Below are 27930 nucleotides of genomic sequence, written 5' to 3'. Positions count from 1 at the left end.
CTAAATACGTTCAGGTGCCACTCAACACCCAGAAGAGCTGGTATCATGGGAACTGGGACGTTTACCTAACACAATAAATGGATCCCAGCCCTACCAGATCCCAAAAATCTCTAACCATGAGGCGATTATGCAAAAGGTAAGGGCTGGAGATGGCAACTCTTGTATTTTGGTTTTCTGGAACTCACTGCTGACTGGGGCCATGCTGTGACTTTTGTTAGAGTTTGTGTCCTCCACCTCCGAACTGCAGCAAAGCTTAGATGTTTCTTTTCCCAGGCTTGAGGACTTCAAGAGTCTTATTGTCCCCTCCAATTCTTTCAGATATTTTGGTGTCTAATGGTGATCTAATATAAGAGTTGGATGAGTAAAAGTTGTCTGAGGCAAAATGCAAGTTTGTTAATGATGTAAATGTTAAATATTATTTTATAAACCTTGGGGCTTCATAATACAGAAATACCTTTCCGTGTTACCTAGTGGTAAACTTTAGAGTTATGTTTTTCCTCTAGTCATGCCACTTTAATTATTTAAAATGGTCCTTTCCCATGGCACAATTATTCCAGGCACTCCTATCTACTACATTTATCAAAGGAGAAATGCTCAGTATTTGATGCACCAGCCCAGAAGCATTTCATGTTGACCTGTGTGCAGTGCAGTTAGTCCTCACTAACAGCTGTTAAAATAAAGAGCTTACTACAAAGTGGGGAAAAAAGTTATCTTTTAAGATACATTTTGTAACATTGGTTGTACTCCATAGAAATACATATGTTTTTAGCTTGAAATCTTACTCCTTCCTAGTGATGAAACTATTGAGCAAATACTGCACTGGGGATGGTTCTCTTGAGAGCTAGACACCATGGTGGACATAACTTTGAGAACAAAACAATTTTCTGTGGTTAAAATAGTTGACTGTCTAGCTTCCTAAGCAATTTGCATGTTTGTTGTGTGTTTGTTGTTGCTGTTGTTGTTTTCTGGGCCCTTTACTGAGTCTTTGTGGATTAAGAAAGGCTGCTTAATCTGTAAAGTATGTGCTCCATAATGAACGCTGGCCTGCTCAGACATTGCTCCTAAGGCTGTGCAAGCCAGAGACGGACCGCAGGGGCTTTGCAAATCCCCACGGGGAGCTGTGCACTGATTGTTCAGGCTGCAGAATCCTTTTTCAAATGAAACACAGCTGAAGAAGCTGGGGAAAACACTGTATCCATAGGAATACTCAGATTGTTTTGACCCTGACTACACAAGATAATTCTGAAGATAGCACGGGTTGAAATCATTAACTGTGCTCAAGCTGTGCTTATAATGCGCTCAAAGTGAGCATATTAATTATGCTCAGAATGCAAGAAAGATGAAAGAAGAGATGCAGAGTTGACCAAATGCTGCAGCCCCAGGTCAGCAGTTCCTGACAAATTCTGAGAGCTCATAAGTGCTTCAGTGTATAGTTGCCAGTCATTTCCCAGCTCCTGATTGCCTTCACTGAGGATTCACTACTTACTGGCTGAGATGGTGAACATACATTGATCTGTGCAAATACAGCAACTATTTTTCTGAAAAGTCCATCTTTTTGGTAATGTGTTAAGATAGCAAGCCAAAAAACAATCAGAAAACTCAATGCAGAATACCACTGCAAGTCACACCAAGTTTTCCATGTCCTTCAGCAGGGAGTGATAAAAAATCCTGTATACCATGAGAAAAGCTCACCTACCACAGGTGCACCTTTCTTGTGTGGGATGTAGTCTGTAAAATGGTGCTTGGTGGTGGACTAAGCTACCACAGTGGGAGCAAGATTGCATTTGGAGCTGGAGCAGAGGACCAGGACAAAAATTGTAATTTGCTACAATATTGCTTGTAGCAAGTAAATAAGGAGGGGGCTCCTGAAGGAGCAGAAAGGCATGTGGATAGCAACAGGCCATTTGGTTTAGCAGAACTGAGCACCTAGGCCAGGATGTGTGGTGCACAGCTGTGACAGGGCAGCGCTGGATTCCTCTCAACATTTTCTCTTCCATTTCCTGGTCTGCCGTCACAAGTGATGACAGGTAGGTCTAAGGCTCAGTCCCTCGTGACCAACTACAAACTACAGGAACAATTACTGCTTATTTATGCTGCTGCAAGCCTGATGCCTACTGGCTTCTTCATGTGTGCATTGGGCCATGTTAGAGCTACAGCAATCCACGGAGCAAGCTGGAGGCCCTGGGACTCCAGCACCAGCTTCTGAAGTGAGTAATTTAACTTAAATTAGGATAATGCTGACATATCAGTCTTATCAGATTTGTTCCCTGGAGCATGCCTTTAAATCTGTAATGCTTCTTTTGGATAAACCATTGATTAATGTCTTATTTGCATAATGCCATAGCGCCTTTCTATTTGCTTGTTAGTACATTAATCAGGATGAATCTCATTTTCTGCTACTACATAAAAGTTCTGTCATTTAAGGGATGTTTCATCCAAGTAAATGTGCACAATTGAACCTGCCATTTTCAGTCTTTGGGCCTAGCTCTAAACTAAGGTAAAAATGAAAAAAAAAAAAAAACACAAAGTCTGAAATAGTAAGGGCTTTGTGACATTTAACTTTAAACAAATTTCATGACGATTGTAAACAGAAGAGCCTGATAGGATAAATCTTTTTTCTTCTCTTTTTAGATTTCTTTAATAAAGGATTTGTGATGCTGAAGTGAAAATAATTTCCTTCCAAAAATGAAACAGCCAGCTGTCAAGGTTGATTCTTTGAAGTCTACTTCATGGACTAACTTCTAATTTCATATGAGGTAACCCAAAGCTGAACTAGATATCCTAAAGCATTAATCCGGCTTGAATTATTCCTATAGGTGGTAAAAAGAAACATCAAAATCATACAGAGACATTATGATACAATATTCCAATTAATAATATGTTCAAGCAATGTTTCCAATACAGTAAGTCAGTTTTATTTAAAAAATAGAGTCCAAACATTGTTTTTGATAAGGTGCAACATATATACCATTTTCTACAGTTAAAACAAACAAAAAAAGCAAAACAATATTCTTAACAATAGTGTCATTCCAACACAGAATCAATGGGTCTTCTGTAATTCTTAAACATTCTTTTTCTGCTTCTGCAAAGCATAAGAATTAATAATTAGTGTCACTGTGACAGCCAAAAGATCTGGCTAATCCCATCCATGTTCTCTGTTTTAATAAACTTTCTGGTACAAATTGCTTCAAGTATACATCAGAAGCTGAATGTAACTGAACACAGTTCATGCAAAACAAAGGTACAATACTGAACTTGCATCATTCAAAGGTTTTTGTTCTCTTGTTTAATGTGACATCAAAGTCCAACTGCTTGAATGTGAGGATTTAAATCCAACTACATGAATGTGAGGTTGCATAAACTGAACGCTGGATATCAAAGTACATATGTAACTCAGATTCAACAGGCTATTTTGAGTTTTACAGATTCAAATACTTAAGGCTGAGATCTATGCCTTTTAGAGTCTATTCACTGACTTCTGAGACACATTTGGGAATAAGGATGGAAAATGGTAACTAATAATGGGCTTGTTATGGGGAATTATTACATTATAACTGCATTTTTTGCAAAAAGCATGATATTAATTTATACAAGTGTTCTCCATGCAGCCACTCAAACTCTAAGAGCAATGAAAATTGTAGCATGAAGGAAATTCAACAGAAGGACTTACAGCCAACTACTGTCTCTGGAAGTTTTCTCATTATCAAAGTCTGTCCTATTTCTAAGCTTTCCTCATCATTCTAGCATTAACTCAGTCATGATAACACCAAGCAGCTGAAGTCAGCTATTCCTATGCCATTTCTGCAGAGCTAGATGTCAGTCCCTGCTCTAAGGGGATTTAGTGTATTTTGAACAGACTTTGGAACTAAGAGCAGCAGTCTAACCACCCATGTACACAGTTACACATTCAAACCTTTTTCTCTGACCCTTAAATATTTAAACGATGCCATTTAAAGAGGAACATGTTTGGTAAAAAAGATCTGGACCCTCATTTACCCACCTTCTAGCTTGGGTCGTAGTCCCAAAGTTAAAGTCTCAATTGCTTCTGTTGTTGCTTCCTACAAACTACCACCATGCTGGTCTTATGGACCCTGTTCTTAAGTCCTTGAACATCCCTGAGTCCTTCTCATATGCAGCCTAATAAGAGGAGCCAACAAGATATCACAGAGCTGGCTGTTGGTTTTAGTGGATCAGGCCTCTGGGTACTAAGGCGAATTTGCCACGCAAGTTTATGCCTATGCATAACCATGGACTGAGCCATAATCCTAGTCAATACCCAGATGAGTTTGTATTCACAACGAGTTTAATCTCAGTTAGCTGACTCAATATCTTTTTCCTCAGGAAATGACATTTTATTTCAGCATGGATGTATTATCCTGGTTTCTGTTAGCAAACACATGCTCTGAATGCTCTTCAAAGTTAGCTCTGCCATGGACTAAATTCTAGTGTGGCATGGACTGAAATTTCCTTGGCCAACAGAGAAGGCATTAAGACCTCTCCTTTTCCCTGACATATGTGAAGCATGGGGTTTGATTTCAATTAAATGGACTTCCTAACTTATTTCAATTGACTTCTGAGCAAAAGAGGTATTTAGAAGTGTTCAAGTGGGAGAGTTTGCACATTTGCTTCCCACATAAACATACAGGGAGATGGAGAAAGTGTTCATCAAACATATACTAACATTAAGATCTATAAGAATGAAAAGTTAAACACTTCAGTTTCAATGTCAGAGCAAGAGTGCCCTCAAAAGTTAGCAAGCTTAGATTCTCATAATTTTGGTTAGAACCTGACATTTGTACTAAGCCCCATTTGGGCTTAGTTTTGGAAATTTACTGATTTTTTAAGATGGCATCTCTCTTCAGATGAGGGAATCCAATTTTCAGGAGCTTGGTGGTTAAGTCGGTTGCTTTTTTATGAGTTTGGTTGATGACTGCTTCAAAGACAAAACAAAAGAAACAACAATGTTATGTTGCATTTCCTATTTTCAGAGTGAAAGGGTTGCTCAGTCCTATAGTTTTCATAGTTTTAACAATATCCCTTTAATAATACATTGTACTGCAGATGTTTAACAAAAATATACACTGAAATATCTATGGGCTTTGGCCAGAGCTACATATATTTATGTCAGTCTGTTGCAAACACTATTGTTAAATGCTGTATTTAGCAGATTAAAATTATCCTTTCACTTCCGTTTCTTTTACTTAAACAATTTGGGCCATAGTTTTTGTGAATGCAGTGGGACACCTGCCAGACGGAAGCAGGGTCACTGGAGATGAGAGGAAGAATTTGTAACTTTGGGCATCTAACTTAGGGTGCACCTGGCTAGTTGTCTCAGTTCAGGGACACAATGATCATGCACACTGCCTACAATTTAACACAGTTTGGGTTTTGTCTGGAGTAATGAAAGGTTCATCTGGCATATTCTTCTTCCATAATCTCTGTCTCTGAAAAATATTTGGATGCAAAAGATGCATCCAAACTGGTATCTACTGGTATCTATATATATTTGAGCAAAAATAGTAGAGGATTTAGATGCCTCAATGAATAGTCCAGACTCTCAGGTGGTCAGAAGGCCCTCCTGCTGGGGATTCGAGGAACCTAAGTTAGGATCCAGCCTAACTCCAGTCATTATCTTTATGTTGCTGGTTGTAAACCAAACACTGGGCAGTGTGAATTATGTGTTACTTAGCGTAGAATTTGGTCACCTATTAGTGACAGCAGTCTTGACTAAAGTGCTAGTATTTTGACACAGACAATGTTGACTGTGTTTATCTTATGCAGGACCAGAACCAGGGTTTAAGAAAACGTAGCATTTTTACCTGAGTGGCTTAGAGGTTCCTACTGAGGGTTGTTAAATCATGTGTTCTTGCTGCAAATAGATCAGTAATTAAAGCCTTGCTATTGTCATTTGCATTCTCAGTTGCTTTGATCCCTTATCCTTGCCACAGTGTTGTGGGGAGCAATTCTGCAGTCCTATTACTAACAGTAGAAGTGTAAAGAGTAGATCTGCTACAGAATAAATGTCTGTGGTTGTTAAATTAACTTAACCGATCTCTTGGCAGGCGCGGACAAGTGCCAAGAAAAGGCAACAAAGAAAAGGAACTAAATGGAGAATAAGAAATCAATGCAGAACTTCATAAGTCTGTGAAAAATTATTTTTGTTTACATAAGGGGAGGCAGGCGAAAGATTCTATTTCTTGTCACTAGCTTTGATGAGAGCTGGATACCAGTCTCCCTTTTCTGCCTTTGAAAATACCTCCATGGGCTTTTATGCTTTTTCCTGTTGTCATAGCAAACCACGTAATACTAAATATTACAGTACCTGTATGCAAAATTGCATAGAGAAATAATAAATCCTTAGAAATAAGTCACATTTCAATATTAATAAAGAAAAGCTGTTTGACAGAAATGCTGAACTGTATATTTATAAATTGTATATATATAAATTGTAAAATTCAAAGGACTAAAACAGGGAGCAGGGGACACTACATTTTAAAATGAATTTAAGTGTGCTTTTGCTCCTTTAATTTCAGTCCCAAAACACTTAACTTTTAAAAAAATAAATGAGGGTGACAAAAATTTTCATTTTAAAATATGATGTTTTTTTTCTCATGAAAATGGTATAATTCTCTAGCAAACAAATAGCCATGATTTCAGTAACAAATACAACTGGCATTACTCATACACGCTCCCTAGTTTGGAACACAAATCTTTGCTAACAATTTATGCATAAACGGTGTCTGCTAGTCTTCACACCTGCCTCCTGAGTTCCTGTGAATGTTTATGCATCCCACTGGTGCTCCTGGCTCTTTGTCTCTCAGCACCACATCACTTACGCCCACCAATGCACCAATTGAGCTGTTAGGTAACTCATTAAGGAAACACAGCTTGATGTCTGCAGCTGCTCAGAGCTTCTAAACTGCTTTCCTCATTAAATAAGTGCCATCCTGCATCCACTCCCTCTGTCGGAGACATATTAGGCCATTCCTCAGACACATTACATTTTCTCTTTAAACAAAATGAAACACTGAACATAGCCTTTGTGTTAATCTAGAAGGGATTCCTCTGGGGTTACTTTCTTCGTCCTTTACCAGACTAGTTAAACATGATAGATTCAGGGTCCTGGTTTGCCATTTGAGCCATATGTCTTAATACATCCTTTTTAGTTATGATACCCAGCAGCCTCCTAGAGGAGAAAAGGAAAGGAAAGGTCAACAATCATCTCATTTATCATGCTTTTTTTTTTCCTCTTTAGCTACAGGGACATTTTTAGTGCTTCCATTAACACTGTCCATCCTATTTCCTAGAAATTCTGTTTTATAAAAAGCATTCTCACTTCATGTATGTTTACTACCTCAGCCATGATCATTAAATGAAATATTTTGGGTTGTTATCTCCTTTTGCTGAGAACATGATTGAGCAAGGAGCTACAATTACCGACATTTCATATGACAAACTAATGAATTCCCTTAGGCTCAGGCTGCAGAGGATCCACAGCATAAAACCAAGGCACCAGTGACCTGATGTAGGACATGCATGGGGTTTAATAGTACACGAACTAAGCAAAAGCATGGGCTTTCTGAAACTCTCACTTTCTGACATAACACTTCCTTCAACTTTGAGTGATAATTTCACACTTATATGATACTAAATGAATTGTATCTGTCACAAAATGTGAGACTTACAGGTCATCTAGCCCCAAGAGTAAAAAAACTTTTTAACGCTCAATGTTCCAGGGTTTTTATTTATATTCCTTGAAGGCAGTGAGGCACTGAATTTTGAAACTATGTCCTTGTTAGAGCTATTCCACCTTTCATTTAGTGAAATGAACTAAAAGAACTCAAGATGAAAATTTCCAAATTGAAGCACCTCAAAACAGAACCTACACGTCTGTCCCAAGAAATGGTACTTGTTTTTTATAATGCTGAGTGCCCTCTGTTGATACTAACAGATTATATGCAATGTATTTGAATAACAAAAAGGGGTTTTGCAGAAGACTAAATTTTAGTCTTCCACATTTGAAAATGATGGCTCTACTTTTGCGGTCCTGTTGTAAAGTTCCTTCTTACCACAAGATCCTGTGATGAGCAATACTCCCAAATTAACGGAAACCTCATTGGAACCACCAGATTTATTTCTACTGCATACTATGCAGCTTTATGCTCTTCTAATGTCATGTTTGCCCACACTTTTTCGTGGACTTTTAGTTTATATGACTTTGAACTTTCCAAAAAAGAAAGCAGAATGAATTAATTTTCCTCAACTGACATCTTTATCACAGTCTTTATAAGTATCCAATCTAGCTGGATGTCTAGGAACAGGCACATCATTTGCAAACAATACTACTTGCCAGATCTGCTTCTGTTGAAAATGAAAATACAGTAGGAGTCACAACAGATTATTTTGTATTTATCTTTACCTTATTTAAATAAAAATACACTAAGGACTTGGCAGAATAGCATGAACCATGACTCCCAGTAGGAGCATTTTGGTTGTGAGTCTGATTTCTTTTGCTGCCCTGAAGAGAGACTGGGCACACTTCCCTTCGGTTTTCCACCCACAAAATAGGATATAAATATTCATCTGAGTGTCTCAGAGGTGCTGATTAATTAGTTACTATCTATACTTGGCTTTAGATGCACAAACAGTGTTTTTGTTAATGCTAAAGAAAACCTAAGATTCTTGAAGCGTGCTTGACTCAGCATCTACTCACCCACTGCGAGTGACAAGACACTGTCGGAGTCCAAGTTTCCGGAAGATATCTACCACGGTCTCCATTGGTGTGTGGTCAGTGACGGTGAAAGGGCTCAGGTTGAGAATACGCCGCAACTTCAGTGGATGGGGACTATTGGGTGGCAGTTCTGGGGGGTCCTCAGTGAAATACACAATGGAATTGCTCACCACCCCATCCTGACGCTGCCTTGCATTCTCTGCATAAAGAAAGATCAAGGCAGACCATGAGTCAGGCCTGTTAATCAGGCTTGATAATAACAATGAAAAAACTATGTCCTCCCTTGGAAAGCAAAGGCAGTAGTAGCCTTTTGTCAGACAGTTACCGAGGTCCTAAGAGGTGAGGTCTTGGAGAAAACATGAGTTTCCTTCTGATATAGTTTGCTCAACATTTTTACAAATACATACTTTTACTTGATTGGCATAATGTTTTCCTGAATAAAAGCGTGGCTCATTGCATTCATTAACATCACTAATCCAAATCACTGTCAAATTCAAATGGTTATAGGATGTTTCCTCCATTGTGAGAATCACAACAGAAACTTCTATTGCACACATGAAGGAGAGGAGTCAACAGCCTGTATATGGTCCCAGTCGCTTTGGAGCAGCCTATTTGTTTCCTGATTTCTCAGTGGGGCTGATGAAACCTGAGCATGGCAAATTTATTTATGAACGTAAAAGTAGCAAAAGACTAAATCACTTCCCAGGAATATGGGAGCAGTGTGGGTGTTATTCTAGAATGGCACACCTCTCCAGGTTGCAGGGAAAATTATGCACTTTTGCACTTAAGTTCTCAAATAGAGTTTATATAGAGAGACTCTAAAAGGGCAGAAAAAATAAGCTTCCTACTTAACAGAAGATACCAAAAGGAGGAACAATATATAGCAGTAAATGAGTTTGATACATTTTCCTCAACAGTATGTATTTGAACCTTTTCAAAAGGTCAAAAGCTTTCATTCATACTTTGATCAAACGATGAAGTGAACTGCACACTACAGCTGGAGTTTACATGATCAGTATAAGCCTTTTACTTTAAAGTATCACCCCACAAGAATTCTTAGCATAGAAGTGGTTTATTTTCTCTGTAGTGTTTACCTCATTTCTATTCATCACTACAGGGTGTGAACAACGTTTGAGATGGATTTCCAAATGAAAGACTACTTGTCTTTCCCCAGAAAAAGTATATCTTTTGTTTGGCTCTGAGGGTTTCATTCTTTCTTTTTTTTTTTTTTCTTTTTTTCTTTTTTTTTTTTCTTTTTTTCTTTTTTTTTTTTGTATAAATTCTTGGAAATGGTATGAATTGTTATCTTTGATTAATATAGGCTGCTTCTGTTCTTGAGAGGCACAGCAAATCAGACATACTCAAAGCATATGTATATATTCTTGGAGCTCATTTCCATCAATCAAAATGCAGAAACTTGCTTCTGCAACTTGTAATGTGTAGACAGTAATGGTTTCCAACATGTTCCAGCTGCACTTTTTTCCTTGTAATGATCATTGTCTTGTAATATTTCTGGAACCAGAGCAGTGCTGGCTCAAACCTAGTATCACTATATTATGATTCTCAACTTTCTCACTCCACATATTACAAGTCCTATTGCAATTTATAGGAATGATGCTAACTTTGTCTCATCTTGTTTTGATTCATACATCCAATTTCAAGTGTGAACATGCCTGCATAACTCTTTGATATATGATCTGCAGTAAGAGGTATCATTAATCAAACTGAAGGTAAGTCCCACCCTTTGATAAAAGCCCTTGACAGCTAGGTATTTCCTTCCTGAAGCTGCACCCAAAGCAACAGGCCCAAGCACTTTAGTTACTACTTGCTGTTCCCAAAGCAGCAATGACCCTGGACAACAGTGATTAGCCAAAGCCATGACTTCACTCTTCAAAGCCAAACATCTCTCTGGAGCAACTTGAATGATGTAGTAATTTTGAGCAAATTCAGTAGCATCATAAAAATGGTGGACTTTATATGCAATCTCACTGCATGGAGGAGTTAAGAGAGAAGGTAAAACGGAAGAACAGATGATTTTTGCAGTCAGTGGATAAGGAAAATAGATATAACTTAACAGAAGGAGTGGATGGTGATGTCTGGCTCTACAGAGTAATCAATACAGAAGACTTTTGTCATAGCTACAGAGTGAATTAATTCTCCCAAATGTGAAATGGCCTCTCATATTCAGGAGTTCACAGCCTATGTTAACTATGTTGCTCTTTCAATTCCACATTGGGGAAAGCACATTATGCCGGCTACCTGGTTTGTGTCCTGGATTCTGCCTTCTGTACAACACCTCTGAAGCTAGCCAAATGAAAAAAGAGCTTTACAGAGTCAAATACTCCCCGACTGTAAGACTGTAAAGTAGGAGTCATCTTAAACATAGACACATATTCCCAGAGGGTGACTCTGACCACCCAAGTTCACCTGACCTGCTTGCCCGCCTGCTCAACAAGGACCAACAGAAGGACTCAATCCTCCTGAAGGTGCTTCAGAGCAATCACAAGTGGCATTGCCATCCACTTTACAGGGACTGGATACATTTCTAGAGCAAGTCAGTTGTGTGAGGGAATTTCTCCCGTGAATTCCCTGGGTCTGCACACTGCGGATGCACATTTAATCAAGCAAGAGAAAGCTGAAGTTTCTTAGCTGAAAGCATATACTCAGAAATATTCTATGATTATATATAATGTCACAACATGTCATTGCATAGAGGTACCAAAGCTAGTTCAAACTGAGGATACATTCTGTGGAGCACAATGTAGTGAAAGCAGAGATACATCTGCAAGCCTTACTCTGATTTTCCAAAGGCCTCATTCTCTGGCTACAGGGCTGCACAGATGGGGCTATACTGGTTGTAGAGATTACTCCAGTATCTCTGGATGCTGTCAGGCTGAACAGGAGATAAGAACCCGAACAGGAGAATAAAAGATGCTTTACCACATGTGATGTCTGTCTCCTGGCCAGTAATTTTATAGTTTAGAGAGACTTAGGGTATGGCTCCATGAACACAACTGTGAAGCAAGCTGAGGTGGAAGTTCACAACACATTCTCTGTCATACAACACATACTCTGTCATTATTTATTACCCAAGAGCAGAAACGACTTCTGCAATAAATGCAAAGCAACTTTACCCTTCAGTGAAAGATTAACTATCAAAACATTGCTAGCTTGGTACAAAACCAGTGTTTTGCTCTGCCCTGTACTGGAATCATATACCATGTCTCTTAGAAAAGTGATACCAAATCTAGATTTTAAGTCACAAAGACACAAACCATACTCACCTAAAGTTATGAAGTACTGGAAAGATTAACTGTTGTATCACAGAGTTGGCCCAGAATGAAATCAGGGAGCAGTCATGTCCAGCACAAGAGAAAGACCATTACCAAAGGTCCCTTACAGCTAAGCCTCTTAGGAAAACTTATCTATGAAGATAAGATTTTGGTTTTAAATCTCAGTTCTGTCTCTGATTCTATTAAAGATACTCTTAATTAGATCAGGTCAGGACACAGTACCTTTTCTTCTGGAATATGTGGATGTCAGAGAAACAGTTTTCAAACAGGAAAGCATTTTGATCTAAAATGTTCACTGAGTTTATTCTTAATTAATTTCTTTGTTATTGTGCATAGCTGGGCATTTTCACATATCTCCTAGCAAGCCTATTCAACCATGTTGAATTTATGTTGCCATTTATGACCTGAATCAAAAGATTCAGCTGCTCAAACTTATGACTCACTTCAGACTGTGTCAGATCTTTCTGGTTTTGAAGTGAGGGCTTTGCACCTTCACTCCATGCAGTTTTCTCACTGACATACCTCTCTGCAAGGGAGACGCAGAAGGCTATAAAGTTAGGATGGCAGCAAGTGTTACAGCCCTGACATGGCATGCACACTGTAAAAGCCAGACATGAGGCAGGCCAAAAACATTTAATTAAGGTTTTTTACTTCTCACAGGGGATTGCAGAAGACATTTGAAAATTATTAGCAAAAGTAGGATAAAATACAAACTATTTCATAAATGGCATAAACTCTTAGCATTTATGCTTTTGGTGAAACTACAGGCACATACTTACTATCCTAGATTGGATGTACACCTTTTGTTACTACCAAAGGAAGATTAGCCCTCAGACAAAACTGGTTGTTTAAAGAGGGCATTGCAGCAGACTTGGACCTTACTTTGATGTATTTAAAATTCTCTTATACTGAGACTGGTATGCAGAGGATTATGACTTCATAGACCCTTTTTTTCCCTTCTTTTTAGAGGAAGAAGCAACCAGTGATAGTGTGTTTTTAACAAAATAAATAAATTAATTAATTAAATTCCCATACACCTTGGAAGTTAAGTTGCAATTGTGTAGTTAGAGGAGCTGTAAAACTGGCAGCAATATCTGTTCTGCTTTCCTGTGTTTTGAGAAATTCCTTATAAATGCAAAATTAATTGAGTTCATAGACTCTTTTCTGTGTAATTGCAATGGCAACTTACACCACAGAAGGGCAAAAAACAGAAACGCATTTCTTACTGAAGAGAATTCTGCATTGCATATTATAGGGAGAAAATTGGGCTCTGTCATTTCTTTTTCTCTTCTGTATATAGCATCCCAGCACTGATGAATTTCTGCTATTGGATGAGAAGAGAAAAACCAAGTAACAGCTGAACACCCCTGAATAAATGAATATAAATTTTAGGTCTGATCACTTGGAATGAATCTCTTTACATCTGATAGACAGAAATACACATGTATCCAAAAATGTGCTTTTAAAGAGCACCATTCTTTCAAATCTCATTTTAGTTTTGTGAGAAGTCCTTGTGAGCAGGAAAGTAGGCTTCTAAACCCAAGTTTCTATTTAGGGATTTTCTTTTCTGAAGAGTATAGAAGTTTCCTCAGCTCCATCTGAGACAGCAGCTTTTTTAAAGGTACCTGAAGCAGAAGGATGAAACAGGCTCACACAGAGAGGAATAATTCCTTTTCAGGGAGATTAGGATATTCCTAATTCACCCCTCTGCAAAGTATAAGGCAGCCATGCCCTGCCAGCAGCCTGTCTGGCCGCCTGGGTGGCCTTCAGCACCATAGGACTCAGATTGAGAGCAGACCATGCAGTTGATTTCCCAGGCTTGCAGACCTCTGCAGACTTGGGTCTCTGGGTATAAGGAAGGTGGAAACGCTTTCATATAACACATCTTTGCGATCCCCACCTAGCCATCAGACCATACAGGAAAGGATCTGATGGGTCAAAATCCTTATGGATCTAGATCATGCTGTAAGTTAACCGGCTAGCTCTACACCGGATGTTTAACAAAACTCAACCATCCTTTAACAAGAATTGAGATCTAATCACATCGACATCCTCCAATTAAAAGTTTTCCATCTCTAGTGCAAAACACCTGCACGTGAGAAAAAATTGAGATAGTGAAACAAAAAGAAATACATGGACATGCACCTTGTCACAGGGTGACAAAGGTTAGCAACTGCCCCAGCTGCCACTGGAAGCCCATGAGACTACAGGAAGCTCAGCACCACAGTGACATTTGATCTGGTTCTGGCAAACTTCTGGTCATACAAGTCGTGCTTATCTTTATTGTCTCTAGCACATTGTATTGTACTATTGTGAGTGACAACAAAATTATCTCACAAACATCAAGGCTACAGTTGCAATAGAAGAGCTTCCAGCTATGTGTCCTAGCAACAAGTAAAAGCCAGATTTGTGGAAAATTTGGCTTGGTTCTTATTTATCCACTCTTCAAGGTGAACAACACTGTTAACACCCTATGCTGTCAAAATCCCTAATGAAGTCACACTCACACATACACAGATACTCTCTACTCACTTATTGCAAGAATCAGCTCTCGTCTCTGTGCAAATCCAATAAGTCTCTCTGAGTCTTTTGAAACCACGACTGGAAAGCCATTGTAGTCAGTCTCCTTGATTAATGTCTCAACATCCTCCACAGTCATGCTGTCCTGTGTCAGAACAGAGAGAGGAGCTTCACCACGCCTCGGTCTCATGACATCTGTTGCCAGGGTTCGGTGTGTAAATTCATCCTTCACATCCAGAAACGGGTAACCATTCAGATGAATGTGAGCTTCATAGATCCCTTCTTTCCCAAAGGCATCTGCCACCCACTTGCTTGTGACAGCTGCAGCCATGAGAGGTACAATATACTCCAGGCCTCCAGTCAGCTCAAACATAATCACCACCAGAGAGACCGTCATTCGGGTAACACCACCTGCCAACAAGGAAAGCAGTCACATTCCCCTCAGTGCTCTTTAAGTGTACATGCTAAGCAACTCTTTCCTATTTTTGTGTCTTACACTCTAAAAGCCATGAGATTATTCATGATGACTACTTTGCCCTTATACTTTGTGAAGTATTTGGGGGATATTTACATGAAGAAAGAGATTTTTCATGTGCTGCAATTTTCATCAAAAAGGTTGAGTGAACTTGTTCAAGCCAAAGATGCCAACATTGAAAAGCAAATATTGAATGCTAAAAGCTTGTGCTGTCAAACCAGAAAGCATGCAAAAAAACTCAGCTACACTGAATACTTCGGAAACTAAACCTGAAAATAACTCCAAGGATCAGCTAAGTACCATGGCTGGGACAGGCAGGAGTACAGCCTAGGGAGCATTGACAGCTGGTCTTTCCATTGGGTTACCTGTAGCATTCATACTGAGAAGAAAACTGAGCATTATCTCCAGATATGCCATGGCTACAAAATTCTATACAAGAACAGTTTAGGGCCACTGACTGCAAGCTACATTACAGCTTAAACCCAAGATGTTGGTATTAGTATAACACCCAGTTTGAACCCAGACAACTTGGTCTAAAGCTACGTCTAGGCATGCAGCTATAGACAGGGTTGTAGTTATATTTTTCAATCCTTTTCCTCATATTACAAGCATACTTACTCCTTCAGTTTACATTAAAGGATAAAAACAATCATATAACTGTAGACAAGTGTGTATATATCACTGAATTATTAGGTAACATTTCTTTGCCTCTGTTCAAAAGGTAAAAGTAATAAATCTGCTACTTTTAGGCCTCAAAATATGGCACCATTTTAGATGCGAGAAATCAGCAAACAGGTCATTAAAAGATGTTTTTAATCTAGCAACATACAGGAAAATTAAATTGTTGATTATTTAACACGATGATCCGGATATAGCTTTCATCTCAGGAATGCCTTAATGACTGAGCCTGAAAAGCTGGGAGCAGATATCACAGTAAGGATCGTTTAATACTTCCTCTACTTGTTACAGGCTTTCCCTAAGCAAGACAGAACACTGGGCTTACGAATGAGTGGTTATCATGCTGCTGTATGTCTCAATGTACTATTAAAACCTCTGCACCTTGATTTGGACCTTTTGAAAGACGGTGTGACTGTTGACTAACCAATCAACAGGAATATCACAGCAAACGTTTTGTGTGTTGTTTCTTTTATGAACATTAAGACCATTTATGGGTAAGAAAAAGTGCTTTCCACTTTCTGGCAGTAAGATTAAACCTAGTTATTGTTACATCACTACATTGCTGTAGGTGTTCATACTCACAGTGGTCATCCAGATTGCCTTTAAAGTCTTTGGAGACAAACCAAATCCTTCAAGGACAAATTCATCCGTTCATTTGCCTGGTTTTAGATGTCTATTGCCAGATGAGACTGAACTTCTGAGTATCTCATTTTTCTGTATTGACTGTGACAAGTATCAACACAGCTCAGGCGTTACTGTCTACATTACAGACAGTAAATTTAGACAGATAAATCCTACCCTTAGCTTCTCCATAACTGATCACACAAATGATCCAAACTTTGTTAACAAGAAATTCTGAAACTGACACTTTTCCAGCTCTTCTCTGAGTGCATCTTTTCACCCAATTACATTAAACATGTTATACCTCCCTACTGTTATTTTATCATCTAATGATTGTATCAATGATGACAACAAAAGGAGGTAAAACATGCACGTACAGAAGGGGAAAGACATGATAAGGCAAAAATGTGTTCAGATGGCATTCTTGCAACATTCCTGTTAGATTTATGCCCAGAAATTTGATACATGAGGAAAGATTCAATGATCTAGCACTAAAAGTTAACAGGTCATTCTTTTTAAATCCAAGGACGCTTAGTGATTAAATGTAATCAAATTTATTTGCCTATGGTCAAAATGAAAACAAAAAGACAACCCAGTTGACCAGTGTGTGTTACACAGCCATAATAAGACACCATATTTTTACCTCTGTGTTGGTTAAGATTTGGCCAGACCTGGGAATCTGTTTCCTGCACTAGAGAGAGAGCACAATCTAAACAAGAAGTAGCTTTACTCCAGCTACTGTGAATTTCATTATACCTAAGGAAAAACAAAACAAAAAAATACCTACTGAAATCAGTAGACTAACTTTAATTCTTTCATTCTTTGTGCATTTTTTCTTGTTGGTTTGGTTTGGTTTGGTTTTTGTTTTTGTCTTTGTTTTGTTTATTGTTGGTTTTTTTTCAGATTAGAAGGAGCAGGCATTGGTGACTGCAAACTGCTTGTGTTGACTACATGGTAGAGACCCTTTGAGGAAGCTGCCCATGCTTTAGCTCATCAAATTCATTACATCCAGAAAGCCAGCACAGAACCTAATACAAATATAAAGCTGTCTTAAGCCAATTTGTAGGTGCCCAAATACCCATGTTACACATGCACAGTGATCAACAGGTACTGTACCCAAGCAAGCTGCCGCTCCCACCATAGCATAAAGTCCTGGTGTGACACAGTCTGCCCCAGGTCTGCACCAGTTCCTGAAGATGATCCAGTCATGATGGTGATACGCCAGCTGCTCTACTCCAATCCCAACCATCCTGCCAGCCATGGCTCCAACAGCCATACTGGGAATGAAGAGGCCTGAAGGGATCTTGAATAAAATATAGACACATGAGTGCATCAACAAAAATGACCAGTAATGAAATTATTGATCAAACCATTAATTGTTTATTATTGGAAACAAAAGAACACTTTTTCCTTATTAAAAGCTAGATCAGAAGGCTGTAGCTTTTTGGCAGCCTACAGTGATGTTCCCCATAGGCTTCTGCAGTGACTGAGTTTGTGCAACTACATGTATATTAACAGCTTTATGTAATTTTAATGCATTTTTATAGCCATTTTGAATCCTTCCTGCTGCATCACACTGAATTTGATAAATAAATGGTATTTCTGAATCATGGTCTGTTTTTAAAGCCAGGATGTTCCTGTTTTTGACTTTATTGCTTCCTCATCAGAAGCTGCTGATGGCTGTGTCATGGGCTTGAGAATAAGCCTGACTGAAAATAACATCTTGAATTCAATGCCTCTCACATGAAGTACTTTACAACTTTTCTGCTACTCCTTCAGGCTAAATCAAACCAGATTTTAAATTAAATGTCAAGCACAGAATAAAATTTTAGAGAAAAGTGGCTGAGTGCTCAGAGGCAGATATTTCTTCATCTCAGTTTGCTATGTATTCTCCTGGAAGCTCTATGAATCATTACCTTCTTGTATGCTACACAGACAAGTCACAAATCATTAAAAAAAAATAAAAATAAAAGAAAAAAAGGAGAAGAGGGGAAGGATTAGAAAGAGGTAGAGAAAGAGGTAGAGAAAGGAAAAAGGAAAAAGGAAAAAGGAAAAAGGAAAAAGGAAAAAGGAAAAAGGAAAAAGGAAAAAGGAAAAAGGAAAAAGGAAAAAGGAAAAGAGAAAAGGGAAAGAGAAAAGGGAAAGGAGAAAGGGAAAATGGAAAAGGAAAAAGGGAAAGGGGAAAAAGGGAAAGGAGAAAGGGAAAAAGGGAAAAAGGGAAAAAGGGAAAAAGGGAAAAGGAAGGCAGGTCATTTTGCCCATTTTGCCTCAGCCAAGTGAATTTTTTCTTAGATGTCAAGCTGGAGACAAATTTCCTAGCGGAGAAGACAAACATTGCAAGGACTTGCAAGCATAGACTTTTTGTTATTTTTAGAGAGAAAAGCTATTTATATCTTCTGGATTCTAAAAATACACTTTGGGCTTCCTAGAGAACTAAACTAACAACCTTGGCATGGCCCAAAAGTATTAGTGATGATAACAGCAGAAGCTCCTCCACAATATATTGTTAATTTTGCTGATACAATCAGATCAGGCCTTCAAAATTTGGTGGGTAAATGTATTTTGCCTGTTCTTTTTCAGAATATTTAAAACTGTCAATTGCTTCTAAGGAATTTTAAATACATCAAATGAAGAACTATACATGTATGTCAAATGAAGACCCGAACTCAGACGTTATAGCTAATGAACGAGCATAATAAAAACTGGCTGCCAGCTGCAGCACAAATCACATTCTGCAGTAAAGGGCATCTTGTTTCAAACCCTCCTCCAGGAATATTACACCTGTAACATCCAAGTGCTCTTAAACTCCCACTCATTCTCCCTGCTCAAGAAATCAGCAGAACTCAATCACTCATCCTGATTGACCTGAACACAGAACCACAGAATCACAGAATCACAGAATTTCTAGGTTGGAAGAGACCTCAAGATCATCGAGTCCAACCTCTGACCTAACACTAACAGTCCCCACTAAACCATATCCCTAAGCTCTACATCTAAACATCTTTTAAAGACTTCCAGGGATGGTGACTCCACCACTTCCCTAGGCAGCCTGTTCCAATGCCTAACAACCCTTTCAGTAAAGAAGTTCTTCCTAACATCCAACCTAAAACTCCCCTGGCGCAACTTAAGCCCATTCCCCCTCGTCCTGTCACCAGGCACGTGGGAGAACAGACCAACCCCCACCTCGCTACAACACAATTTAGTAGTTGTCATCAGGGATGTCCCAAATGGAGAAAACATGATAGAAAATCAAACTTCAAGCAATTTCCTCTTATTTTTCTGATAACTGGCATTCTAAAGGATAGATCTTCAGTTCAAGCTCTGTTTTTAAGAGAAAAAAATGAGATGCCTTAGCTTTGAGTATGGCATACCATATAGTGTATAACTCGGAATAACTTCACATCATCTGCTGCAGTGAGATCCAGAACTAAATTCTCAGATCATGGGAGCTGTAGACAGATAGATATGTGTTTTATATGGGCTCCAGCAATCACATACATAAAACTTGCCACAGACAGCTTTGTATATATTGAAAGCTTGGATAAATTGTTCTTGGATCTTTCATCACCCATTTATGGGAAGGAGGAGGAGCAGAAGGAAAAAGCTGCAAATCTAGAATAATCAAATCATACATCTATCAGTCCTCCCACTCCCTCGTTCTTCCAGGCTGAAGTGCTTAAAAAGATTCAAAAATAGAAGATTTCAGCTACTTTTATATCCTTGTGACATTGTAAATGTGTAAATCAGTAAACTGAAAGCCATTACTTCCCTAAGCATAGCTACCTTGAGGCACATGAAGACATTAATCCAGCAAGACAAACAACCATGTAAACAGTCTGTGTCTCTGGTAGAGCTGAAAGACAGCTGCAGTGGGAATCACACTGAATTTGCTCATTGGCAGCAGTGGATTTAAATGCCCTTCCAGATAACTTTTTCACTTAATAAAGACAAAGAAAATTAGAAGGTGCAAAATAGCAGGGCTTGTCCCTCTGCTGCCATCTGGGCCTGCAGAGGGAGGTGCTGGCAGGCCAGAGGACCAGCAGACATCACAACAACCTGTGCACAGCTGAGGTCAGGCGCACCCACACCACATCAGATAGACCACAGCTGCTGACCACAACCCATCTGTGCCTTGGGACAGAGACAGCTTCAGTGCTAAATGCAAAGCTGTGGTGCCACGGCAGGCTCTGCACCACTCCCCCATTTACCTTCATGCCAAAAGTGAATATCGTGATGACAATTTTGAACACCAAAGCCAAGGCAAGCTGCCACATGGCAGTGTAGACTCCAGGGCCAGCAGGTCTGTCAGGAATGTCATCCACTGGCCTGGTCATGTTTGGGTCATTGATGTAGTCACAGAGCTGCGAGGACTCCAGGGCACCACAGTCATTGAAGAGCTCTGAGATCAGCTCACTGGTGCTCCTCCGGGTGTATGGGTTGGGGTAGGCGATGATGGCAGTGATAGCTGTTATTGCAATAACCTCCAGCACTGGGTATTTCCCAAGCCTGGTGGTTTTTCGTCTCCTGCACCAGGCAATGTTGCATCGGATAAAGAGGGTCCCCCAGAGGCCACCAAAAACACCGAGCAGAATGAAGGGGAAGAGCTCAGCCATGTACCAGGGGGTATGGTACTCCACGTAGAAAAGGACCAGTCGGCTGTTTCCAAAAGGATTGATGGACCTCAGTGTGAAGGCAGCCACGAGAGCAGCAAAAAATGACCTCCAGAGGGTTTTCAGAGGAAAGTAATAACTGACCTAAAACCAAGCAGAGACAGTCAACACTTCACTGAGTGTGATGGAGGACATTGGTTTTAATTATTTGCGTGAGCACTGTGCACAGTAGGCTGCCGTAGCATTTAATCTGTGATTGCATCTGACTGTACTGAGAACACCAGTTGTTACTGCAGCCAGAATGTGTTCACAAAGGTATTAGAAAAGGCATTTTGAGATTTTGGTTATGGAGCAGCAACCAGTGAAAAATCAATGGACCTAAATTCAAAGTTGCTGGCTAGAGAGGGTAAGATAGGTGCTCAGCAGCTCATGCCATGCGGCAGCTATCAGAGAGCCATAGAAAACTCAGCACAGTGATACATTTCCAGATTGAATCATTTTATTCATTTTCAGGAAGCCAGTGATTATCTTTTACTCAAATTATGCTAAAACACCTGGCTATTTCTTACTACTAGAAATCAAAGATTATTTTTGCTTTAGAAGAAAAATAAGCATATAAATATTTGAAAAAATGAAGAGGACTCTTAGGAAAAGACATCAAAAGAAAATATATTTACTGAAACAAATGAACTGCCAGGTCTCACCTCTTCCAGACTAAAAAGTACACCTCCAATTGGAGCCCCAAAGGCAACAGAAACTCCTGCGGCTGCCGCGGCTGAAAGCACCTACAAAGCAAATATTTATGTACAAGGCATGAGTCCTTTGAAACACTGAGTATCTGGAAAGGGAAATAAAGGATGGTTTGAGCCAAACTCACCTCTCTCCTCTTTCCTTCATTCTTGCTGTACTTTGAGAAGAGGCTGCTGAAGAAGTTTCCACAGCAACAGGCCACGTGGACTAAGGGCCCTTCTTTCCCAAGGCTGAGGCCTGAAGATACCACCAGAACCAAGGTGACTGTTTTGATTAAAAGTGTCCACTTTCCCAGGTAGCCCCTAATAATGAACCCACTCAAGATGGTTTTTATCTGGAAAGCAGGAAGAACATGTTGAAGAGCTGAAGAAACCTGAACTACTCTGAACTTGCAAATGGAGTTAAAACCTCAGTGGAATTAAAAATTACAGACTACTTGAAAAGAGACAGTGATGGAGAGAAAGAAACCCTAGGTAGGGCAACTTTCCCACAGTGATCTCTGAGCAGGGGTTAAGCAGACCACACTTTTACTGTTATTATGGGTGGTCCCCCATGTCGGTAAGGAGCCTCACAGAGATCAATAGAAATGTGAAACTCTTACATATCTTCTTGGCTTACAGGATCAGAGTTAAACTAGACTGAACTTTAACAAAGCAGAAAAAAAGCAAATAAACAAGCACAGGCTTTTCCCAGTTAAAACAAGGGGGAAAAAAGTTCTAAATATTTGGAATGGCCACGAGATAAAAGCATGCAAGTATTATGAAACAAGAAAGTCCAAGAGATCTTATTTTTACACATTTCCTCTTAATTTTGCATACAAGCAGCTTGGATAGAGTGCAATGCACATGCATTAAACACATGCTGCAGGGGGATTTGGATTTGGAAACTAGCTCTGGAAAGGAACTAGAGTTGAGTGTTACCCTCACATGTGATTTACCACTTGATAACAATGATGGGGGACATGGAGGGTCATGCCCACATTTAGCAGCAAAAGTGGGAACTAGAATAAGGAGTTGTATTGCTATTGAAAGCCAAACCTCTACTTTATTAACTATGGTTTTAAAACAATAATTAAGAAAATGAATTGACTGAGAGTGTTTAAATAATAGTGTTTTTGCTGGACTCATCTTAACAGCAAGTACTATTAAAAGCATTTCTTGCAAACAAATATAGATATCAAGTAAAACTGATTTTGAGTGGCACAAGTGGTTCTGAAAATTGTTTTCTATAAACTAGATTTACAGTTACCCATGAAAAATGTTTAAACATACTTAGAGATGTATCAAATATGTAACAAATGATGTAACAAATATGTGACTACTTTGAAACATGGAAATTTTATTAATATTCCAAATTATTTGCAGGTGTTTTTTTTTTTTGTTTGTTTTGTTTTATTTTTTCCTGTATTTGGCTATGGAACTTTTGGATGCTTCTCCTAGAGATAAAGAAAAAAGTATGCAAAGATTTCTAAATTTTGGGCTGTTGGTTCTGTTTGCTAGATTCCTAAATAATAATCTCAGTAGTTCTGTAGCACTTCTAACAAAAGATTGTTATGATTTCAAAAAAATTGAGTAGTTAAGCTGCTTTAATTACAGGGTCCACCACTCAATGACTCAATATGGATTTAGGCTCAATATACAAAATATCAAAAACGTAGTAGAGATTTTGGCAGTCATAATGCTGTCATACCAGCATGACATTGTGTGCAAAGACACAATTTGCAGGAGATAGACAGCCAGGCACTTTTCAGACATCCCAAATGATGGGCATCTCACATCTTTAGTTGCTTAGGAAATTTTACATTTGTTGTCCTCCCCTGTTATTTTACTTTGCTTTTGTTTTAAAGCTTCGCCTAAAAATTTGTCTTGTTACTGGTCCAAGTAATTTCATCCAAAGAAAACACTGTATAATCTCCTCATAAGTGCCTTAGACACAAAAAGTTGGACTCCATAAAATGATGACTGGGAGCTGTCAGTTTTTAATTCAATATACATACTTTTTCATTGGCAGAGCTCAACAAGCCACAGTGGCGTTTGAACATTTTCTGCTATGAAAATTTTTGACAGGTAGGTTAGACAAAGGAATGATTGCACATGAGGTGGAAAGACAATCCTCTTGTTCCTAATGCTACCTGATAGTACAGTTCTAGAATAGAAAAAGGCAGCAAATGATCTTTTTTTTGTTGTTGTTTGTTTGTTTGTTGGATGTCCATCCATAAACAGAAACTCACCTCTGGGATTCCAGAGCCACAGGCATAGGGAGCAAACACTCTGACCAGGGAGACTGCCAGGAAAGCAAAACATAGAGCCCACATAATGTACAGAAAATAGTTTAGAATGTAAGCACTTGCACCCTAGAAAAATAACAGTAACAAACATTGTTAGACAAATACAGGTTGGTAAATCTCATGCTTCTTCTAGGGATCATGATGGCATGAATCCCAGTCTTTTCATTTAAATGCCAGCTGCTGCTTTGGCTCAAGAAGGACAAATAATATACTCATAAAAAATATTTGCTACCTATGTGAAAAAGTAGCATACTAAGATATAACTAACACAATCTGTTCAGTTGGTTTGAAAGGGACACAAACACCTTAAACAGAGCATTTTTCAAGCACTGAAAAATAAAGCCAACAACAAAAGTTCCAAGACTTCAAACAAATCTGTCATAAGGGCAAAAGTAATTGGTAATAAAAAAGCACCTACTGAAGCAAACTGCTGTGTTCACCCCATGGCAGGTGACAGGACATGAGACCCTGATACATCTTTTTCTGAGGGCTGGTATTCAAAGGTCAGGTGCTGATCTTTTCCGACTGTATCCCTGTTCATATTAGCAGCCACTTTAGTTAGCCAGTAGAAGGGTGAAAGCATAAATAAATCCTTTCTTTCTGTAACACACTATCTATGATACAGTTGAGAATAATTTGAAAACACAGTATATTAACAGACCCAACTCACACACATCACAATCATTTGCCCATGATATTTTAGAAGTATTCCAGTCATCAATAAAAAACAATCTGCAGGCTAATCATCTTTACTGACAGAATGGAAATGCTAACGATCATTAGCTATGGTTGACTGTGTAGTGGTCCTATAGCAAAAGCATAGTCAGTAGTTATTTTCAAGTGTTCTACCTGCCTCAAAGGTCAAGCAAAAATTGTTGTTAAAGTCTGCCTTAAATTGCCTCTCCTTCTTTGCAAGCATAATTTTGAGAAGAATTTTGAAAACCCCACCTACACAAACAAAAGAGAACAGATTCAGAGGCATTGGACTAATGCAAGGAGCTTAAGCCTTCAAATAATCTCCTCCAGCAACACGACACTACAGAATAAAAAATAAAATGAACCTCAGTGCATGAACTGGTATGAAACCTTCACCTCTAAGTGAACTCTTCCTACCGGATACAAGCCCAGCTGCTGAAGAACATCAAGGCTCTTGCCTTTGCTCTGCAGGACAGCAGCCTGGATATCAACATTATGGCAAATCAAATAGAAAAATAGGCATTAATCAGTTGTACCATGCCTTCTGCTAACAGAGCTGGCCAGACCCAGTTCCTAGTCATAAATAATAATAATAAAATAATAATAATAATAATTTAAAAATAAATAATAATAATAATAATAATAATAATAATAATAAACCTCTAGTACTGAGAGGTCTTTGTGTTTGCAAGCCTGAAAGAAATTAACCTTTAACAACATGAAGGCTTGCTAAGCCTCATTTTCCTGGTCTCTATCCAACTGAAAAGCCCTTACCCTTGTGGATATATTTGAAAGAAGGGCAATTTGTTAAGTTCCTCTTGTGCTTGCTGATGTTAGCAGCTGGTCTTGCTAATAAAAGCAGAAGATCAATACAATGTCATCTCCCAGTGCCCTGGAGACTAGGTAGTCACAGATCCCCCACTTACAAGTGATTGACATCTGTCTATAGCAATCATGGATCTTTGTTGCTACAGCTGAAGATAGTCTCGTTTCTTCATGAATGTCTTCTCCTAGTGCTTTCAATTACAAACAGCTATGGCAATATTTACTATTCCTCTAAAGAAAACTCTGAATATGTTGCCCCAGGGCAAAATACTCATCTGTGGATCTGGATTAGCTCCAAAGAAGACCAATGCCATTACAAAAATTTGCCCTACAATGTTGAGGTAAAGCTGCAGTTCTGCTTCTAAATTCACTTCAGTCAAATTAATTTTGTTTCCTTTTGCTTCCTCTTCTTTCACAACTCAGAATTCAAATGAAAACTATGTTAGCTCATTACCACAATCACGTATACACCTAGTCCGCTGTGGCAAGACCTCACAGGAGTCCATATGGCCAGTTCAGTCTTGTCCCTTGGGACAACTCTCATTGTTACATTCTCCAGATATCTGGCATTCTACTGGTCCAGATGCAGCAGTTTCTAATGATTTGTAATAAAACCTTTGGGAAGCTATTTAGTAGTAACTCAGTATAGCAAATAAATGATTTCTCATCCATTATATATCGTTAGTAAGGTCCTGAATCAGTGAAATTCTACACTGGAATCAGAGACCAAAAAAGCTCATCAGTAGAGATGATTCTGTTAAGACCTTTTCCACCAGTGGCTCAGAGGACTCACCCAAGCAGCAATAGAGATGAAGTAAGCCATAGAACTGAGCAAAACTTTATATTTTAGCTTGCAAGTACCTAGCAAGATTTCAGATCTGGTTCTAGTCCTATTTAGGTACAAATGGAACACAACTGAATACAACTCTCGTAAACTCAAAATACTGAGATAAAACACATCCCTTAGGATGCAACCCATTGCTGGCCAATATTTGTTTACTACAGAAGCAAAGAGCTCAGCTCTTACTCAACTGGAGATGTCACAGCTTACAGATTCCCTCCTGTGGACTTTATAGCAATGTATGTCCTGAGGGCTCAAAGACTGACAGATTCAAGGCTGCAAAGTTGGGAATTGGGTCCAAGATACAGAAAGGTTTCCTTGTCTTGCAAGTCTCAGCTTCGTGACAGCAGATCCAGCAGCCTAGGCATGGTCCTGGGAAACCTGCTGTAGGTGGCCCTGCTTGAGCAAGGGAGTAGGACCAGATTACCCCCAGAGATCCCTTCCAACCAAAATAAGTCTGTGACTCTGCAAAGACCTACGGTTGTGTTATGAGCCATGTCCAGATCCAGTGTCATGAGCCATGGAAAACATATGGTCCTTCCCTCTAACTTGGACAGACACAAGGCATTAGAAACAGTCCTCAGCTCCAACGCAGCTGAGGTTTGGAACAATTTGGATCTGCAGAAGCTCTGAGGCTTTAGATAGTGCCAACAAGCTAGCTGAAGTAGGTGGCATCTGTTGCGATTTACACACACACAGCTCCAGTGAATTTGAAGGTTTTGAAACTCTCTTGCATCACAACACTCTTCATATGCTCTTTGAAAGCAATTCATGACCAGAGGGATGAAGGGTACTGCTGGCCTACAAAACAGTGATTAGGGAAGAAAATACAGTCTGGTGTGTTTCTGACATGCTATTATGTTTTTCATAACAATTTATATCAAGACTCTGCTTTGGGCTCATTTTATAGGAGGACTAGAATGAAAACATTTTTCAAGAGATGACATAGAAAATGTCACAATTTTCAGTGAGAACATATGTACAGGGTTTATCACTGACATAAATCAGCAAAACCACAAGGAAGAACTGGTCAAAATCTTAGCCCTCAAAATGCCAAATTTAGTTGGCTATGATGAGAAAGAGTCACAGTCATGCATGAAAAAGAAGACATGCCTGAACAGAGTACCTTTAGGGAAATTGCTCAGAGAACTTTTTGTCTAAAATGTGCTCCAAATTAGTCTTTCTGTGTAATGCTGTTTTATAGGGCAGCTACCCAAACACAGAGTGCAAAGTCAAGCAATATTATATATTTAGGATATATATATCCCTTGAAACTCAATAATTTTCAGTGTATTTTGATCCCTCCTAGAGTCCTTTACAGCTACAAGATTCATGTAGAACTTGCCCATATCATAAGCCTTTTGCTACAGAGCAGAATTTTTGCTTGCCAAATTCACCTTTCTATGGAGGTATTATTGATCTTTGCCTGGGACTTCTATGTAACAGTGATAGACAGCCATCTTATTCATATTACAGTGTCCATAGCAGTTAGAGAACTATAGATCTTAGAGCCACCTTCCTTTTGAGAAAGAGCCTAAAACTAAGCCAAAAAGATTTTTTATTTTTTATTTTTCCCACAGTGACAGTATACTAAGAGGTCAGA

The 27930-nt window shown here is 39.0% G+C and overlaps 1 protein-coding gene across 3 annotated transcripts in view; it reads right to left on the bottom strand.

Moving 5' to 3' along the window:
* Positions 1-2899: 2899 nt before the first annotated feature.
* The window catches only part of CLCN4 (chloride voltage-gated channel 4), a 46751-nt gene continuing 21720 nt past the window's right edge, over positions 2900-27930 (bottom strand). For all 3 annotated transcript variants that reach the window (XM_082780133.1, XM_082780134.1, XM_082780135.1), the window contains exons 5-12: positions 23909-24031; positions 21806-22012; positions 21633-21713; positions 20527-21072; positions 17435-17621; positions 14557-14955; positions 8714-8930; positions 2900-7186 (exon numbers count right to left, since the gene is read on the bottom strand). In XM_082780133.1, coding sequence (XP_082636259.1) covers positions 7096-7186; positions 8714-8930; positions 14557-14955; positions 17435-17621; positions 20527-21072; positions 21633-21713; positions 21806-22012; positions 23909-24031 — 1851 coding nt within the window. In that variant the 3' untranslated portion in view covers positions 2900-7095. The remainder of the gene's footprint in view (positions 7187-8713; positions 8931-14556; positions 14956-17434; positions 17622-20526; positions 21073-21632; positions 21714-21805; positions 22013-23908; positions 24032-27930) is intronic.

This window comes from Aythya marila, assembly GCF_965140915.1.
Source record: "Aythya marila genome assembly, chromosome: 1".
Taxonomy (NCBI): Eukaryota; Metazoa; Chordata; class Aves; order Anseriformes; family Anatidae; genus Aythya; species Aythya marila.
The sequence above is the reverse complement of the archived record's forward strand: the minus strand, read 5'-3'. Positions and strand labels throughout refer to the sequence as shown.